Source organism: Leptopilina heterotoma, unplaced genomic scaffold, assembly GCF_015476425.1.
Source record: "Leptopilina heterotoma isolate Lh14 unplaced genomic scaffold, ASM1547642v1 Lhet_60, whole genome shotgun sequence".
Lineage (NCBI taxonomy): Eukaryota > Metazoa > Arthropoda > Insecta > Hymenoptera > Figitidae > Leptopilina > Leptopilina heterotoma.
In genome coordinates, this window is record NW_025111138.1 from 7,274,013 (window position 1) to 7,293,903 (window position 19,891).

Genomic DNA, 19,891 nt, shown 5'->3' on the forward strand with positions numbered 1-19,891 from the left:
GAAATCAAATAAACTTAATTAGTTAAAATCAAATTAATTGAAATCGAATTGATTAAATTAATTTAAGTCGAATTAATTAAATTAATTTAAATCGAATTAATTAAACTGATTTAAATAAAATTAATCAAAATTAATTGAATTAATTTCCTTCGGACAGTAAAATTGAAAAAGTAACATTTTTTCGAAAACAGGATTTTTTTGCGTTTCGAAACTAAATTCAAATATAGATTTTATATATAATATATATATTATTATTCATCTGCGGGTAAATGTTACAAAATGCCGTGATGGCACGCATATGCTGCACGATTACTATACCTAATCTCTAAAAATTTATCAAAGAGACTCAAAATATAGCTTTCTTTTGTATCACTTCACTACGTAACCATACTGCTTATAAAATCATGAATAAGAAATTACTATATGGCCTACAAGATGCGTGGGAAGTGCCTTATTAACAGGCAAGTACGCTCCAGAGAATAACGAAAATAATATAACTCAAAAATAATTCCACTCATGATAATAATAAAACTTTTTGCAATTGTTTCCCTTCTTTAAATTTTATCAATTTAAAAAAAGAGACAAACAGAAAAAAAGTTTCACAAGAAATCTCAAATTTAAAATAAAATTTGAAATAAAATTCCAAATGAAATTTTAAATTTGAAATAAAATTTATTTCAAATTTGGAATTTTGTATCAAGTTTAAAATTTTATTTGGAAATATCATTTCAAAAAATGCAATCATTTGAGTGAATCAATTTTCGAGAACAATTTGAAAGAAATAAATAATAAAAATGAAAATCATACCTAAACGAAAGATAATTTCCTTGCATAAAGATATTCCCTCTCATCACTCATTTTCTCCTTTACTTATTTTTATATATAAAATGTGACTTTCTTTCCAATCGAATTGACATTTAATGGACTATGCTTACAATAGAAGGCTATTAAAAATCAGTGCATTCTTGATTTTTTTTCTCTCTAATCGGGTGGATTAGGCGGAATTGTACCATTATATATATACTTTCTCCTGTGACGATAGTAAATTATTTACAAAAATTTCATTTTTTTTTCTCCTGAGCCAAAAAATTCTCTGGCAAGAGTATGGAAAACTCTTTCGATAATAATATTGAGCAAAACATACGGATTATTTCTTTCTTCGAGAGGAAAAAGAAAAAAACTACTCTCCCGAAAAGTCGTAGACTGAAGGAAGCAAAAAAAGTCCTCTTCGAAAAAGGACAAATCTTTTGGAAATTAAGAATTTGTTGTTCTAATATCCTTTTCCTTTCTGCTTTTTTATTTTCCCTTTTCCTTTTTTCTCCGTTTATCCACTTTTTTCATTTTCGGCAGATCTCGGAAGAAGATGAATCAAATTGAAAGAATAGCAAACAAATTAGACATTGTTTCGATCACTCGGGGAACAAAGTGATTTTTTAACCCTCACTGACGGAAGATAATGAACTTCGCGTTGAATTCGCCGTGTGATGAGTTAGATCAGGTAAATCTGGCGGCAGGCACAGAGGAATAGCACTAGGTCCATAAATTAATTCCTGTTCTTCTAATTGCAATGCAAATTGTTCTTCCAATTTCTGTAAAAAAAGAAAAAAACAGATTTAATACTCCCTATTTTTATATTCTTCAATCTCCATCCATTTTTTCTCTCTCTTTCTCTCCCTCTTTCTCACTTTCAAAAATCTCAAAGTCTCACTGTATAAAATTTTGATTAATTATATTATAAATCGAAAATTCGTAACAACTAACCTGCACAATTCAGAATAAAGTCACTTTATCTCCTTCACGATCTTGACTACAATTTTTCTCAGGGAATTTTTTTTGTTTTATTGATTTTGCAGGAAAGTATAATCAAAATGAAGCGTTTATTTGATACGTAAAAGCAACAACAAACAAAATGATAATAAACAATAAAAACAAATTTACCTTTTTTTTCTCTATTAGTACAAGGTACATATCCCTTTATAGGTATAATGACTTTTTTTCGATAACATTTTCAACAAACCAACAATTGGAATGTTTATGGCACTACAAACATAATTTAAAAAAAAAATTTATTGACACTACCTGTGACATTGACCACAAAAAAAAATGGAATGTAGTGACGGACGGACAAATAAACTACATAATACTTCAGAAATTACACGAAATAATTTCGAATTTCTGAAAAAATTGACGACAATTCTGAGGTACTTAACTACGAAAATTACTTAATTACAAAGGTACAAAATATACCACGATTAATTAAACATTATTATAATTAGGTAATTAAATATTAAGAAAAAAGTGTCTTAAAAAATATTCTAGAAATTTGCACTAAATTATGAACAATTTATAATTAATAAAAAATCAAGCGAAGAAAATAAAAAAAAAACCAAGCGATTAAATCAAATTAAATTTGTTTCTTTACTATAAAATAAAATGATATTTCGTAATTCCTGTTAGAAACAAAATTAAAAAATTAAATTCAGAGATTTTTTTTTAAAAAGAAAATTTTCGAAAAATTGACATCTTTTGTATTCAAATCTAGAGAAACAAGACTAAAAAATACAAGGACTCAGCATACAACCCCCCAACGAGACTTACTCTGTTAGATGAGAATTTTTTTTTCGGAATAATTTCTGGAAAAAAATTAATTATGCAAAAAAGCAAAAAATCGATGACGAAAATAATTTTTTTCTAATAGACAAACAGAAAAAGCATGTATGATGAACAAGATAACGAATAAGATGCATGGAACAGAGATAAACAGAAAAAAAATTTGACTAACTACGAGGAGGAGATGGAACAAGGTCTGATTTAGAATATCTTCTAGAGAGCGTGCTGCTCAATGAACTTGTGTCTGAACCACTGGTTCTCAAACTCACACGGGGTATGCTAAATGAAGAAGGCGAATTTGGAGTGGAATGTGGAATTTGTGTGGAGGAACGTTTCAAGGTACCGGGCAATGAAAGTGTTGAGTAGTCAAAGGTAGTAAGATAGAAGCCGCTAAGACGAGAAGGCAAATAGCCGCGGTAATGAGTCTCCAATGCTTCCATTTCTGTTGTCAGCTCCGCCTCTAATTTCTACAACAAGTATATCAACACAAGACTCATTTTAAATTCTCATTCTATTATTTTCCTTCCTCGCGAAGGGATCGCGAATTATTTTTTTCATTTCCTGATAACGAAGAGTTTCAATTAAAAAAAAAAATATTCTAATTTGTTCCTCTCTCTTAGTCTTTTTTATCAAGAAATGCAGAAAAAAATATCTTCATAAATATTTTTTGTTAGTTAAAAAAAAGAAACAGAGAAAAGAAAAAAATCAGAAAAAAGAAAATAAAAACAGAAAGAAGAAAAAATGAAAACAGAAAAAAGGAAAAAGAAACAAAAAGAAATAGAAAACGAAAAAAGAAATAAAAAATTTTGTCTCTGGAAATTAAATTCCCGACCTGCGAGTAGAAATAATAAATCCAAGTGTGAAATTAAAAATATGCTTTATACTTTTTGGAACCAAGGAGTCGATAAAATTTGCATTTTTTTCCGAATTCAAATGGTCTAGAGAAAAGAATAATAATTACTAACTCATAACTCATAAGAGAGTGAATGCTGAAAAGGATTTGCTGCAAATGTTGACACCATTTATGTGTACGCATAATATGTGGGCAGTCAAGAATGTTTTACAAAAGAAAAAGTTGTAGGCATACGTTATTTAAATTTTTCACGACTTTGCGAAATAAAATTGAAAATTTCAGCCTTGCAAAAATAATTTTCTTCAGTACGTATATGAGCTTGTTTACTTTATTCAATTCAAAATAAATATGTAAACAATATTTATTAAACAAACAACAATTATTATTTAGTCAAAATATTTTTAAAAGTTATTAAAATAAATTATTCAGTGTTTATATTGTCAATAAATAAATTGAGTGTTGCCACTAATAATAATTGTCACAAAAATTTAATTTTATATTTCCCTGACCTAAAATAAAATCGACATCAATTAATAATTAATTTCTAAATTCAATTATTCTAAAATTCCAACAATTTTTTTGATATATAAATATTTATTTTTATTTTTCTATAAAAATTAAAGTTTTTTAAATTTCAATTTCAAATCTTTTGAAATCTAATTTTTTCTAAAATTACAACTCTAATTCTTCCAAAATTTAACTATTTTCTAGAATTTTTAACTCAACTTCTTCTCTAAATCAATTTTTTTAAAATAATTATCCAAAAATGATAGATTTTTAAAAAAAAATAAAAAAATTGTTAAGATTTGTTTTTTAGAAATATTTGTAAATAATTTTTGAAAGATAATAATAGATTTTTCAATTTTATATATTATTATTAGAAAATTTGCAAATAATTTATTTATTTATTTTATAGCAGATAATAATTGAAATGCAATGAAATTTTTTGGTAATAATTGGATTTTGTAATAGAATTTTTGGAAAATATTAAAAAATAATCAAGTTATTCACGAATTTTAAGAATAAATATAAAAACAATACGTTTTATTCAAGATTTTAAATAAATATTTTAAAAAGTAAATTTATTAAAAATTTTAATTTACTATTTTTAAAAATAATTGAATTTCTTGAAAGAATTTGTAGACAATTTAAAAAACTAATCAATGTATTTTTGAAGAATTGTAATTAAAAATTTTGAAAAAATGATTTTTATCTCTAAAATTTTAAGAACAATTTTAAAATTTAGATTTTTTTATAAAATTTTATTGCAATTATTTTTTATAGATATTTGAATTTTTAGAAAATATATAATTGAAAATATTAAAAATAATTGAATTTTAAAAAATTATAATGAAAAACTTCTAATAATTACTTCTCTAAAGAATATTTAAATATACAATTTTTTAAAGCTATTCTTTTATTAATTTTCATTTTCTAATTTTCATTTAAAGATTTAAAATTTAAACTTTTGAAAATTTAATTATTTTCGAAAATTTGTTTTTATAAAATTTTAATGAAAAATTTTATATTTAAAAGAAAACTATTATTTTTAATGCTAATTTACAAAATTTGAATTATTTACATTATCTTTTTAAATGTTTACTTCAAAAATTAATTTCTCCAAAACTTTTTAATAATAATTCTAAAAAGATAGAATTTTCTTGTAATTATTTTTTGTAGATATGTATTTAAATTTTCGGAAATAAATAATTGAAAATAATATTATTCAATTGTAAAAAATTATACTGAAGAAATTCTATACCTTACTTTTTTAATAAATATTTTAATATAATTTTTTGAAACCAATTTTTATCAAGTTTCATTTTCAAATTCTCATTTTTAGATTTTTCATTAAAATTTTTGAGAATTAAATTATTTTCTAAATTTGCAATTTAAATTCATCACGATTTTATTTTCCAATATTTTAACGAAGTCCTTAAGAAAGTCAATTATTTGTAATCAAATTTAACAAAATTCCAATTTTTTAAAACCTTTTTAATTCAAAATTTCGAAAATTTAATTATCTTAAAAAAATTGTTCAAAAATCATTTTTATAATTTTTGATTACAGTTACTTTCACCCTTTTATCAAAATAAGTTGCGTTTTGTACAAAAAAAATGGTATTTTGTTGCAATAATTGAAAGAAAAGTAAAAAAAAGTGGCATTTTTTTAAAGGAGTCGAAAAGTCGTCTTTTTTTTAAAATAGTCGGAAAAAGTTTTTTAAAAAAACCCGAGGCCTGTATTTTGGTTTTCAATTCTGAAAGAAAAATTTCAATCCCATATATAAATCCTAAACTGCGTAAATTTATTACAGGGAAGATTTAAATTATTTGCAAAAATCAAATTTTAATAAAAAAAAGTCTTTGGAAAAAAAAATTAGCACATTGAAATTATGCTGGTATAAATAGAAGCTTTTTAGCATATTCAAAACGTATAATAAAAAGAAATCAACAAATTGAAAAATTGGCAAACAATAAAAATAAAATCAAAAAACAATAAAAGATCAATGAAATAAAAATTAATTCGACATACCTGTTTACGTGGTTTCAATAGAGTCTTCCACTCTCTCAACTCCTTGGTATACGCCTCTTCTTGCTCCTTCAATTTCATTGTCTCATGCTCCATCAGCATTTTTCTCTTTTCATTCTGCAGTTGTTCCAGTTCCTTAATATTCGCATCGCATTGAGCCTTAACTTCCTCGAGTTGTCGGGCGTGTTTTAATTCAAAACGCTGTTGCTCCGCACGATACCTTTTCTTCTCATTCTCCTGGAATTTCTTCAATTTATCCCTCTCGGCGTCTGGATCCGGCGTCGTCGACGTTATGGAAATTCTCATCGACTCTCTAAACATCATTTCCCTTGCTTTCATTTCATTGCGAATTCGTTTTGGTAAATTTCTCCGTTCAATTGTCTGTCGTTTTATTAATTCCTCCTCCTTTCGAAGATTCATCCGTTTCATTTGTTCCAATTCTTTCTCGTGTCGAATTAACATTTGATGTCGTTGAAGGAAAAATATGTCTTTTAATTGTTTCTTTAGTAATTGTTGTCTCTCGTGTATTTGACGTTCTTCCAATTCCCAAATTGCAGCCTCTCGCGCTCTCATTAATTGTTGTTTTTGTTGAAGGAATTGACGCTCCATTAGGGCAATTTTCTCCCTGTGACTGTCTGATAATCGTCGTAGTGACATTTCATGATTTTCGTTTAATTTCTCGAGGAATAATTTCTCACGATCCTCGTGTTCAGCTTCGAGTTTTTCCTTACGTACCTTAAAGGCGTTCTTTCGCTTCTCTTTGGGCATTAGGTCAACCTCTTGTTTAATCAGTCTCAAATCTTGTTTCAGTCCCTCGCGGAATTGCTTTAATTCACGTTCCTGTTCGCTGCGGATTTTTTTCGATGCTAACCTCAAATCGGCTTCTTGCTGTGTTTCGGCGCGTTCGATTTGCTGTCTTTGTTGACGGGCGAGCATTTCTAAATCGGCCTCGGCTCCACGTTCTAATAATTGTCTCTCTTGCTCGAAACGTTTCTCTTGCTGATCCTTGTAGCATTGTGCTTTCTGCGAGAGATCTTGAAATTGTTTTTGTTCCATTTTCTGTAGCATTTTTAATTCTCGTAGTTCTTGTTTGCGGAATATTTGATCGTCGTAAACTCTTCCATTTTCATCGTCACCGTAAATGACACGCGATGTTGTTGTTGTGACAACAACACCGTCAATTTCGAATTTTCTTGTTCGCTTTCGGGTCTTTTTCTTTAGATTCATCATTTGTATGTCTTCCTTTGTTCGGGTTGTTCGCGGAACGTCGCGATTGTATTCGGGTTTGCGACGAAGAACAACTTCGTCGTCGATTTCGGATGATTGACGGGATTCACGACCGATGTGATTTTCTTTGTTTGAACCGCGACTGTCTTGACTGATGGTTGTTGAGATTGATTCGGCGTCGGAACGATCGACACTCTTACTTGGTGTGTAGGATCGTGTCGAGCCTGAATCGCTGTGCGATCGAGAACCTTCGTAACTATCGGGAGAGACACGTTTTTCTTTTTGTGTTTTGAGATTGGTTTCAATTTGTTTTTGCAATTTTGGAAGTCTATTCACTTGTGATGGTTGATTATTCTTGAGTTGTCCGTTCATTTTAACGGGCGCTTTACGTCCGGAATCGTCAACTTCGGAAGCATCGATTTTTGAACTCGCAGTTATTATGGAGGTTTTACTTGTTTCATCGCCACTGTCACTCTTGGTGCTTGATCTTCCGGTTGAACTGAGATCACTTAATGATGAACCTGTTCGATTGACGGATGAATCTTTCACTTGCTCTTGTTCGTCGCCGACTGTAACCACTGAAACGTGACTAGTATCCTGTAACTCGTCCACTATTGGACTGACTATGATGACTTCGGATTCGTCTAGTTTTTTACCGATTTTCTTACTTGCGTCCGTGATAACAATTGACTGTTCCTGCGGTGTGTACTCCAAACTATCGAGACTAGGGAATCCGTCATCGTCAGTTGAACTCTCGTTGACTTGGGTTTTATTTGTCTCGTTAGCGACGATGACAACCTCTGACGTTGGCGAGGAATGTCTCGGTGGCGGCGATGATGTTGCGTCAACGAGAACTGGTGGATGAGTCGTAACCACTGTCACTTGACTCACATTACTTGCGAGGCTGTTCGATGGATCTGGAGTTTCAGTCGTGATCCTTACTGTTGACGTGTTTAGACGCACTTCCTGATCGATAGGCGATTTTCCTAAACACAATTAGAATTTAAGATAAATTTAAGATTAAGGCTAATTAAGATTAAAATAAAGATTAAGTTTAAGATTAAAATAAAGATTAAGTTTGAGATTAAAATAAAGATTAATTTTAAGATTAAAATTAAGATTTAGATTCGCATTCAAGTTAAGATTAAAATTACGATTAAGATTAAAGATTAAATATAAAAAATTGTCAGCAAGTACAGACAAAAAATTAATTCCTCTGCTAACTTACCAGTAATAACAACAATATTATCTCCACTTCCAGTTCTCGTGACACTTTTGCTTCTATGTGGCGTTGATGTGATAACCGCGACATTAACCGCAGAACCAGAAGCCCTCCTGTCCCTTGTGCGCTGCCCTGACGGACTTTCACGACTAGGTTTCGAGACATTTTCGTAAGAATCATTTCTGGACGAATTTTCGCTACGCCATTTTTCGAGATCTTCACGAATTTCCGAATTCTTCTTAATATCCCCCGTGGAACTTGCTTTCACAGAACTCTTTTCCGAAAAGGTGGGATTTCGCGTTTTTGGTGGTTGCTTCGTACTTTCGGCAATAGAATCATTAATTCTTTTTCCAACATCCATTGATATTTGCCTCTCCAACATGGCATTCAATTTTTCCTCCACTGATCGACGTTTCTCCTGAATACTTTTACTATTTTCGATTGATGGTTTTCGTTCAAGTCTGAAATTAAAAATTCTTAAATTATAACAGTATAATTATAATTAATCAAATTATAGGATCAATATTTTGATTTTTGTTGCAACATTTTCGTGTTCACAAAAAATTACTTCTTGAAATTCAGTTATCTTTTTAATAAAATTTTAATTTGTTTTTGAAGAACTTCATTTTTTAAAAATTTTTGAATTCATTCACAAGTTTATCTAAGGTTTGAATAAATATTTAAACCTGTGATAAACTTGTTTCAAAAAGCTAAGTTGTTTAGAATTTGTAATTAAAATTATTTCTGTATTCAAATCTTCAAAATTTTCAATTTCAAATCTTCGGAAATTTAATTATTTTTAAAAGTTGCTACTGTAACTATTCCAAAATTCAATTATTTTCTAGAATTGAAAATAGTTGGAAAAAGTCAATGGTTTAATTAAAAGTTCAGGCCAAGATCTGAAAATAAAGAATTTAATTGAAATTTTACCTGTTTTTCTCTTCCAAGGAACATTGTTTATTTAAAACAGGCTTCTTCCATTCATCACTCGATAAAGGACGTACTGGTGCAGATTTTCTCTTCTCCTCAATACTCATTTTATTCTTACTTCCCGAGTGTCTTTTGTCTTCCGCTGATTTTGGTCTAATGTCAACATTCTTCTTTTCATGATTACTTGCCTTTTCCTCAACTTTTGGCGATTTCACTTTCTCCGAATTATCCACTAGAATATTCTTCTCAATTGCTTTTTGACTCTCGCCATTGAGATTCGACGATTCTTCTTTGTTATGATTTTGCATTGTACTTTTGTTTTGTAACTTATCATCAACTATCGACTTTGGACGATCTGTTATCTCGATTTTCGGGACATTTTCCTTCTCGTCATTTTTACTATCTTGACGTGGCAACGGTGGCGGAGGTGGTGCAGGTCCTTTTTCCCTGGACAGTCTTCTTTCATTTGTCTCACCCGTAGCTGGCGGCTTTGGTGCCTAAAGAGAAAATATATTTTCAAAAATTAATCTCTTTTTAATATTATTTTTTTTGTTTTTACCAGTAAATAAAATAAATTCCATTTTTTAACATACCTGTTTCTTTTCAACTGACAATGGAATATTTTCCTTAGAATCAGTCTTTCGTATTTTCTTATTTCTTTCTTCTTTCTCGCCATCGCGAGTAATTTCTCGTTTGTTGCTTTCTTCCTTCTTAACAGATACGGGTGGTGCAATTGTCGTTTCTTTATCGTTAACTGCAATTTTAAAAATTATAAAACGTTTAATAACAAAATTAAAGTACAGAATTAAAAGTTCCATCAAACAAAATAATGTTTAGCAAATGGAAAAAATCAAATTAAAATTACCTTTAACGTCAATGTCACTGCGTACAGATGCAGAGTCATCTCCGAGTTGATCCAGTTCCAGTGGAAGCTGTGACGTGCGCTGCTCCTGCAAATCATTTGAAAAATGTTTAAAAATACAGAAATTTTCTAATAAAATCATAATTGCAAATAATTTTGCTATAAAAACACAGACAGCGTAAACTTAATTCGACTCATTCGTAATAATTCAAACTAATAATCAAACTAATAAATAAGAAAAATCGTTAAATATTAATGAATATCTATCTCCTCAGTAAAAGGAAGTTTATTTTCGCATTCTTCTACAGAAAATCTTCTTCCGTTTAATATCATCTTCCGTTTACCAGGAAATATGATAAAATTGCTGCATAAGGCGAATTTAAAGAAAAAAATAATTGGGCCTACATAAAAAAATAAAAATATGTCCGATATTATTTGCAGAAGCTACTGACCTGGCAATCGCACGGGCGATGGGGCTGGCGAGGCCCAGGAGAGCCGCATGCACAGCCGAATAATAAAGTTACACGTTACAACAGCGCATTCACGATTTATTTTTTAATTCCAATTTAATTTTAGAAATTAAAAAAGAAAGAACGTGAATTTCAAAAATTAAAAAAGAAAAAACGTTAAATATGAAATAAAAAATTGTAATAAAAAATAATTAAACTAATAATTGCGATATATCAGCAAAAATTGTGACTTGCATTTTTTTTATATAAAGTGAACGATTATTCAATATTTTTTTTTCTGTATTAATTATATATGCATGACAAATGACATATGATAATAGAATAAAAATTGCATCTTCTTTCTGCGTGATCATCTAAATACATTATTGAAGAAGCTAAAAAACTATTCCGTGCAAATGTTTAAAAAATTAATGTAATATTGTGGAATTTTCAAATAATTGACATAAATTTTAATGCACAAAATATAGACTAATATTTAGATTTCCCTGCAGATAATAAAATGCAATATTTTTGGTTTTTACTGGTATTTTTTACAATATTGAATTAAAAAGTAAAAAAAAATGTATTTATTTAAAATCAGTATTTTATTTAAAAATAGAATTTTTAAATTTAAATATTTCAGTTTTTAAAAAATCAGGCCCCGGATCGACTTTCAAGCTCAAAACAGTTGCTTTAGCCAATTGAAAATAGAAAAAAGTCTTATTCAATTCACAGATGTCAAAAAAAATTTTATTTTGTACTTGTCTGATCTTTCACTGATTTCTAAATTCAATTATTCAAAACTTGAATAATTTTCTTACATAAATATTTAAATACTTATTTGTTTTTCCACGGGTAATAAAATTTAAAAAAATTTAAATTTAAAACCTTCTACAATTTAATAATTTCTAAAAACTACAACTACAATCCTTCCAGAATTCAATTATTTTCTACAATTTTTAACTATATCTACTTCATCTCTAAATCAATTATTTTTAATAATTTTCCGAAAATTCTTCGAGAATTCAATTATTTAAATACAAAAATTCCATTTTTTATAAATGTAACTCTTCATGTTTTTTTAAAAAAAGTTACTAAGATATAATAATTATTTTCAAAAAGTTATAATAAAGAAGTTCTTAAAATTAAATTTTTTAAAATATTTTAAAATAATTTTTGAAAGATAATAATTTTTCAATTATAAACAATCGAAATATTTTCAAACAATGGAATTTTGGTAAAATCTTTTGAAAATAACTGACTTTTTAAAAAATATACAAAAAAATAATCAAAGTTTTGAAGAATTTTAATTATAAATATAAACACGATTTCTCCGAAATTTTAATAAATCTAAAAAATTAATTTAAAAAATTAAAAAAAAAATTTTTAAACTAATTTATTCGAATTGAATTTATTTATTTTGAATTTTAAAATCTTGAAATCTTAAAAAATTATGATAAAACAATTTTAAGAATTAATATTTTAAAAACATTGTAATTTTTCGAAAATAATTGAATTTTATAAAAGAATTTTTCTACAGTTTAAAAAAACTAATTATGTTTTAGGAGAATTCAAATAAATATTTTGAACATGATTGTTTTTTCCAAAATGTTAAAAATAATTCTAAAAAACGTTAATTTTACTATTTTTCATATTGTAATTGAATTTTCGGAAATATGTAATTGAAAATATTGATAATAATTAAATATAAAAAAATTAGAATGAACAATTCTATAATAATTACTTTATTCAAAAATATTTTAGTATAATTTTGAGAAGCTAATTTTTATTTTCAAATTCTCATTTGAAGATGTTTCATTAAAATTTTTGAGAATTCAATTATTTTCAAAATTTGCATTTAATATTTTTCAAAATTCGATTTTCAAAAATTGTAATAAAATAGAAGAAAATAAATTATTTTCAATTAAATTTTACAAAATTTCAAATATTCAAAATCTTTTTAATCGTATATTTTGAAACTTTAATTGGAAAAAATTGTTCAAAAATAAATAAAGATTTATCTATTGTATTTATTTTCTACATTATAAAAATCGAAATGAGTTGCAGTTTATACTAAAAATGTTTTGTATTTTGTCGCATTATTTAAAACAAAAGTCGTAAAAGTAACTAGTTTTGAAAATAAGTAGAAAAAAGTCGAAAAGGTCATAATACCCGAGGCCTGAAAGTACTTAATGAGTATTTAAAAATATTTCAGAGAAATTCAAATATTTTCTAGAAAAATAATTTGCAACTACAGTTAATTGCCTTTCTCTCTATCAAGAGAGAAAAAAAGAAATTTTTCGAATCAGCCAAAAAAAAGTGGTAATATTTTTGCTAAAAAGTGACTACTAGCGATGGTATCACTTGAAAGCAGCTTACCAATTCGCTGATACTGTTCTCTGTGCTTTTTCGCCTTTTTGGCCTTCTATCGTAGAGTAAGCGTGTAACAACGTATTTACATATTAACCGTATAATTCAAGCGAGCACTATTTTTCTTTCTCGTTCTTGTTGTTATTATTATTATAACTGTTATTCTCAAACATGCTATTTCAGTTGAAGCAAAAAATACCGTGATGTCAAGAAGTATTTTTAACGAAAAAGAGTAATTTCACAGTTTTATGAAGTAGAGTTTTATGGAGAGAGAGTATGGTTTTTTTATGAAACTTTATGGAATTCTTTACAATGTATGATTATTTAAATAAAAACAACAGAAAAAAAGAAGAGAAAAGAATTAAAAGTAAAAAAAAATTGAAATAAAAAGAAAATTTTGTACCTCAGCTTCTTCGTCGACGAGTTCTTCTTCCACAACATCAGCCTTATACTCCAATAATAAATCCCTAATCGGTTTTGAATCCAATGTTCGATTAATAAACGAATGCTTAAGTAATTCTTCCGACGTCGGTCTTGAAGCGGGATCTTTGATAAGAGCCTTGGCAATGAAATCATTAAATTCTTTACTCCATTTGCCAGGTTGATCAAGCTTTGGTGGATCGCTTTTTTGAATTTTTAATAGAACTCGCATTGGGGACATTTCGTGATTTGGCGGTTCCATTTGTGCGAATTCTATTAAAGTTATACCTAGAGACCAAATATCCACCTGGGAAAAACAAATTCATTTTTTAAATTCTTCTTGAAATTTAGTATAAAAAGATTACTAATTCGACTGAAAAAAAAGTTATGAAATTATTGTAATTAAAGAATTCTATAAATTGAAAAAAAAGAAAAATTACTTTAAAATCGTATGGATTGTCCCTAAACGTTTCACATAAAACCACTTCTGGCGCCATCCAATAGGGCGTACCAATAAAAGTATCATGTTTCTGTAGGGTTTGTTTATTTTTAGCCGAGACCCCAAAATCAGCTGCAATAAAAAAGAATTAACATTCAATTAAAATTAATTGAGCAATTTAATACTCGCAAGTAAATTTACTTTTCCTGAAAAAGTTAATTTTATCCTTATTACCTATTTTAATACCGCCTTGCATTGTCAATAAAACATTGCCCGCTTTAAGATCCCTATGTATAACTTTGGATTTGTGCAAAAATGCCAGACCTTTGGTCATATTTTGACAAACGTAAGATATTTGTGGTTCGGTTAATGGTTTTTCCAATTCAACCATTATTGAATCCACTGCGCCACCATCACAGTATTCAATTAACATCTACAATAATAAATTAGACGTGTTAAGTGAGTTTAATTCGCGTGAAAAAAATTGATTCAAGGTAGTTTAAATTATTAGAACAATTATTATTATTATTATTATTATTATTATTTCTAATTATTATTCTTACCCATAATTTGCCTTCTGTGAAGAACGCCTCATATAGTTCGACTACATTTGGATGCTTACATTCTGACAATATGTCTATTTCAATCATAAAGTCACTTAAATCATCTTCGCCATCAAGTGCACACATCTTTGCAGCAGCCAGCTGATGCGTTTGTTTTTGCTGTGCCTAAAATTAAACGACTTATTAATTTCGGAGAATTATTTTTCTAATTTCAGTTTCTTATTTTTTTTTTGTCAGGATTACTGCAAAAACTTCATTTTAGTTTTTCCCCGACTTTTCCCTGATTTACAGAATTTTTTTTTTACTTTTTCCCTGACTCTAAAGAATATTTTACGATTCATTCTAAAAATGAAAACTTCAATAACTTATTTTTTAAATAAATATTTAATCATTATTATTTTTAAGTAGGAATTAAAATTCTTCAAAATATTCAAATTCAAACATTTTTGAAATCCAATAACTTATATGAATATTTATTTGAAAACATGAAGATATCGATCACTCCGAGTCTTCGACTCGGAATGATCAATTTCTTCATGTTCTCTTATAATTAATAATAAAGATGACCGAGTGATATAATTATAATTTTATATTATAAGAATATTATAACTGTAACTTCTTCAAAATTATTTTCATCATTTCAATTAAATTAATATTTTCTAGAATTTTTAACTAAAATTCTTCTTTAAATAAATTATTTTAGATAATTTAAAAAAAAAGTTCTTTGAGAATTTTGTAATCCATTTGTTTACAATTCAATTTCACAAAATTTCATTGATTATTCAGAAATTCTTCAATTGTATATTAGAAAATAAAAACTTCAAATAATTTTAAAAAAAATTCAATTAAACTTTTTGAAAAAAAAAATCAACAGAATTGTTGAAAAATTCAGATTTTCAAAGATTTTAATTTGAAACCTTTTCAAAGTCAATTATTTCTAAATAATTTCTAGAATAGAATTAGAATTTTTGTAAATAATTGAATTCTTTTGGAAAATTTTATTTAAATAGTAAATATTGAAAATCATTGAATTCAGGAAGATTTTTGAAAATAATTGAAATTTTGTCAAGAACATTATTGGAAAAATTATTTTATTATTAAATTATTTTTAAAAATTTATTAAAAATTTATTTATTTAATATTTATATGCAATATTTATTTATTTTATTTAATATATAATACCAAAAATATATTCTTAAATTAAAAACTCGTTAACAATTACAATAATATAACCTATTTATAAAAATTGTAAACACAATTCTTTTAAAATTCAATTAATTTTGAAATATTTAAGTAAAATAATTAACTCTAATAATCGTCGTATTCATTAAATAATTTCTAAGTAATAATTTTACGATCGCTCTTCAAGAATTAAGTTATTTAAGAAGAAATTATTGTCAGAAATAGAAAAAATTGAAGGTTTTATATTAGATTTCTTGGTAATTTCCCAGTTTATGATTCAAACAAAAAAGACACCAAAATTCTGAATTTTCTTATATATAAATGCTACAAAATAAATTTTTTCCAGTGTTTTTTAATAAAAAATGAAAAATTTAACAATTTTTTCTTAGAGACGTAAAGTTTTTGTTGGAAAAATTGTTGAACGTCGTTCGATATTGTTTGCTAATAAGATTAGAAAAGAAGCTTTACAATTTCAGGTGCTTATTTGTGTTAAGTAGAATATTAAGTATTCTTTGAATCTTTTTTCGATTTCGTTTTATTTCATTCGATGGTGAAATTATAAATAATAAATTAACATCTTTTTTTTCCAAACATATAAAAGTAAACATTAAATTCTTTTTCAAATTCCGATTTTCTCTCAATTTATTTGATTAGAAAAAAAAAGTTTTTCGATTAATTGTAAATTGCAGGAGAATTAAATTTGACAAAAATTATCTCTTGATATTGCAAAATTTGAACAAATCAATTTAATAGTTTCAATTGTGACAGAATTGTGTTAAATGTATATTTTTGTACTTTTTTTATGATTTATCACAGCAATTACTAGTCATTATTGAGTTCGTAATTGATTTTTTTATCAACTAATGATAAAATATTCCTGAATATTTATTTATTCTGAGTTTTCTTACAATCTTAGAGAAAATATTTTCTTTTATTTTAACGTTAATCACTACTCAATAAATAATAGTTTTGTTTTTCTATTTATTAATTTTATTATTATTGTCTCATTTTATTATTTATTTTGTTTTTTTTTATTTTTCTATTTATTAATTTTATTCTTGTTATTGTCTTGTTTTATTATTTATTTTGCTCTATTTTATTATTTTTTGTTCTACTTTATTATTTTTTGTTTTACTCTATTATTTTTTATTCTACATTATTATTTTTTGTTCTATTTTATTATTTTTTATTTTACTATTTACTTTATTATTCTTGAATAATAAAATTTCGTTACCTTATACACAATTCCAAAAGCGCCGCCTCCCAATTCTCCAACCATTTCCCAAAATTCCTCTGGATCGCAATCCATTCTGATGTTGTTGTAAAGTTTTTTCTTCTTCGCGTCATTGCCACCAAAGTGGAGTGCTTTCTTCAAGTTTGATAGAAAAGACATATTGACTGTTGCAATATTAATTCACTAAGATTTAAAAAAAAACACAGCGATGTCCACCTTCCTTTTTTTTACATAGTGCACAAAACTAAAAGCATTCACTATAATACTTAATTGACGACGTTACTTTCACCTATGAAAATTATGAAAATAACTGTAAAAAGACATAGTCTCAATATATTTTGAGAAACACGGAAAACACAAGATGACAATTATTCCTCTTTAGAAAAATAATTCTTGATAATGAATCATTCAGTTTTAAAAAACAAAGCCGGTATACCATTTGGAAGTTGCATCACCTTCAAGTAATCCTCATTTTTTCTCTCTTTTTTATATTCTCAATAATGAAATTAAATTCAATTCAAAATTTCTTCCAAAATTTAATTCAATTAATTCTCATCAGAGCCCTGGTTAATTTCCAGGGAATTAAATCGTTCCCGCATCTTGACAGAAAAAAATCCTCTTAATTGTAAAAGTAATTTTTATCCTTAATTCTCAAATATCCTCTTTTTTGATCCATTTTCCGAATTTTAATTTGTAAATCCAAGGCACCTGAAATAGAGAAATTGTGAAAATTTTAAAAATAAATAATTTTCCATTAAATCAAGGCTGGTAAATATTATATTGTTTTCTTTTCATAATATCACTAATATTTATGTGTTTCCCCCTAATATTTAGATTATCATAATCACAAGAAAACTTTCTGTCAGCCAATAATGACTTAATGACATCATTCCTTTTTGCTTTCACATACTTTCAATTTTATTGACTGAAAGGTAAGTATTGAAAAGATTTCAAAGAATTACTTCCTTTTTCTACAAATTGTAGAATATTGCAGAGAAAAAGGAATTGGCGGAAAAAAAACATCCAAGATAAGAATCAATTATTTTAGAGATCAATTTAATAAACAAGGTGTTTTAGAAAGGAAGAAAGAAAAAAGAAAGTGTGCAACTACAAATACTGAAACTTAAGGAAATGATAGTTAAAAAAGCAAAAAAAAAAAAATTTGTAAACTTGGAAAGAACTTCTTTTCTGAACAAGCATAATTAATGTGCTAGTAAGAAATTCTTGCAATAGAGAAAACTAGGACATGACTGTTAGACCAACATTCCATCCAAGAGGCCTTCTAATTTACCATTGGTCTTGACTTTCATTAAATAGTTTTTTATATATTTAATTCTTGCATAATAGCGAAAGGCCGATATGTAAATATTTACTTACAAAAATCTTTCGCTTCCTTGAGCTTTAAGTCAATGGCCTCATATTTAATCTCTCTCAACTTTTTGCATCTCTTTTTTTTGCATAAAATGTGAAGAACAAATCCTGGTTTTCAAAGCAATTGAATTTTACCTACTATCGTTAGTTTATCAGCATAATTCAGTTATCACGTTCATTGTTCATGAGAATGTTAGATAAGAATTGATATTGCGTTGCGATAAGAAAAATTTCGTTAGATCAGAGGGATCAGAGCATTTGACATTCTTAATTAAATAACGAAAATTTACCTTCTAAAAATTAAAAAACGAGTTAGAATTGTCGAGAAAAAATCTATCTTTGCACTCCCGAGTCTTCTAGCAATCATAATAGACTAGGAACTATAAAATAATAGCTATTTGTAAGATATTAACGTCATTGTTCAGTGAATCATAAATTCCTCCAAGTACAATTTATGCCAATGACTTATTGCGCTTCTAGACGAATAACAACAGATTTCCCGTAGACTATCAATCAAAAATAGGACACAATTTTTTTCCGTATAAAGCCAAAGGGGTTAGAGAGCAATAATGTATAGTTAATACTTTGTATTTTTGATGTTGCAAATATAACTTCCTGCTGTATTATGAAATTCACTTTTTTAAAATAAACCCACGCTTCTCATTAAACGAGAAAAACAACTTTACCCACTATACTGAATAAATTGAATTGAGCCTTTACAATTGAAACTATGACACAAGACTTGCTTTCAATATACACTTTTTTTTATAATTAGTCAAAGTTCGTCTTCATCTTGACATCGATTTTCATTACCGAAAAAAGAAAAAACCGAGCTAAAATAAGTTTGTGAACTACTTATCAGACACTCATAAGTAAACTTGAATTACGAAAAATCCGAAAAATATTTGTGCTAAATACAGTCAATCTAAAGACGTCTCGTGGCTTCCGTCCGTTCGTCCATTTGTCCAAACGTCTGTTCAACTGATTGAAAACAAATCGACAGGTGCCGACGTTTTAAAGATTGAAAATAAACAATTTTTGACACAATTCATCTCCATCTTTCAATGTTTCAAAGATTCTACAAAGAATTAATTTGATCAAAAAAAATACACTTGGAGAGAAATTTTAACACTTTAGGAGGACATCAGCAATATCAATCTGCGAATGTAGCAGGCGCGTCTCCCATACGATAGAAAATTTGGTTCGTGAATTTTTTTTTCCTCGTGAAAATTAGGTGCAATATTCTGTCAACATGATTATAGATAGAAATTGACAGTATTGATGAAAACTTTTTCAATGTCGAGATGGAGATTAAATTATTACACGCTTTTTCGTTTATAGTGAAAGGTCATCAATGAAGAACTCACCTTATTTTGCGGTAAAATCCTTTCGCATACGCGAAATTCGGTGAGACTTCACTTTGCAAAAAAACACTTGGCGTGTCGACACCCTTTTTTCACTTGAAACTTGAGTACGATTTCGTAATCACATACACACGATAAATATCTACATCGGAAAACCACAAATATTGAAAAATCACAGAATTTCGTACGTTTGACTGTTCATCACGGCCATTTTCAGCGCACGCACAGAGCACACACGATTAAACACCACGCCTGGAAGTGACGTA

The 19,891-nt window shown here is 27.4% G+C and overlaps 1 protein-coding gene across 3 annotated transcripts; it reads right to left on the reverse strand.

Moving 5' to 3' along the window:
- Positions 1-1,277: 1,277 nt before the first annotated feature.
- Positions 1,278-19,891, reverse strand: LOC122509527 (serine/threonine-protein kinase 10). Of its 3 annotated transcripts, XM_043623671.1 has the most exons (13): positions 19,629-19,889; positions 17,327-17,598; positions 16,891-17,179; positions 14,475-14,639; positions 14,146-14,344; positions 13,913-14,043; positions 13,456-13,779; positions 10,237-10,321; positions 9,965-10,125; positions 9,372-9,868; positions 8,448-8,902; positions 5,996-8,205; positions 1,859-3,077 (listed from the first exon to the last, which is right to left on the reverse strand). In XM_043623671.1, exons 3-13 carry the CDS (start codon positions 17,047-17,049, stop codon positions 2,778-2,780), a joined length of 4,686 nt encoding a protein of 1,561 aa, XP_043479606.1. In that variant the 5' UTR covers positions 17,050-17,179; positions 17,327-17,598; positions 19,629-19,889; the 3' UTR covers positions 1,859-2,777. The 3 variants fall into 3 exon arrangements, with proteins under 3 accessions (XP_043479608.1, XP_043479606.1, XP_043479607.1); XM_043623673.1 differs by lacking the exon at positions 1,859-3,077 and adding an exon at positions 1,278-1,589 and having other exon boundaries at positions 16,891-17,598; positions 19,629-19,891; XM_043623672.1 differs by lacking the exon at positions 19,629-19,889 and adding an exon at positions 18,268-18,666 and having other exon boundaries at positions 16,891-17,598.

Excerpts from the sequence above, each read along its gene's own strand:
- LOC122509527 (XM_043623671.1), bottom strand. The coding sequence starts at position 17,049 with ATGTCTTTTCTATCAAACTTGAAGAAAGCACTCCACTTTGGTGGCAAT. Across the intron at positions 14,640-16,890 it reads CTTTTGGAATTGTGTATAAG|GCACAGCAAAAACAAACGCA; the intron begins GTAACGAAATTT and ends GTTTAATTTTAG. Across the intron at positions 8,206-8,447 it reads TAATATTGTTGTTATTACTG|GAAAATCGCCTATCGATCAG; the intron begins GTAAGTTAGCAG and ends AATTGTGTTTAG.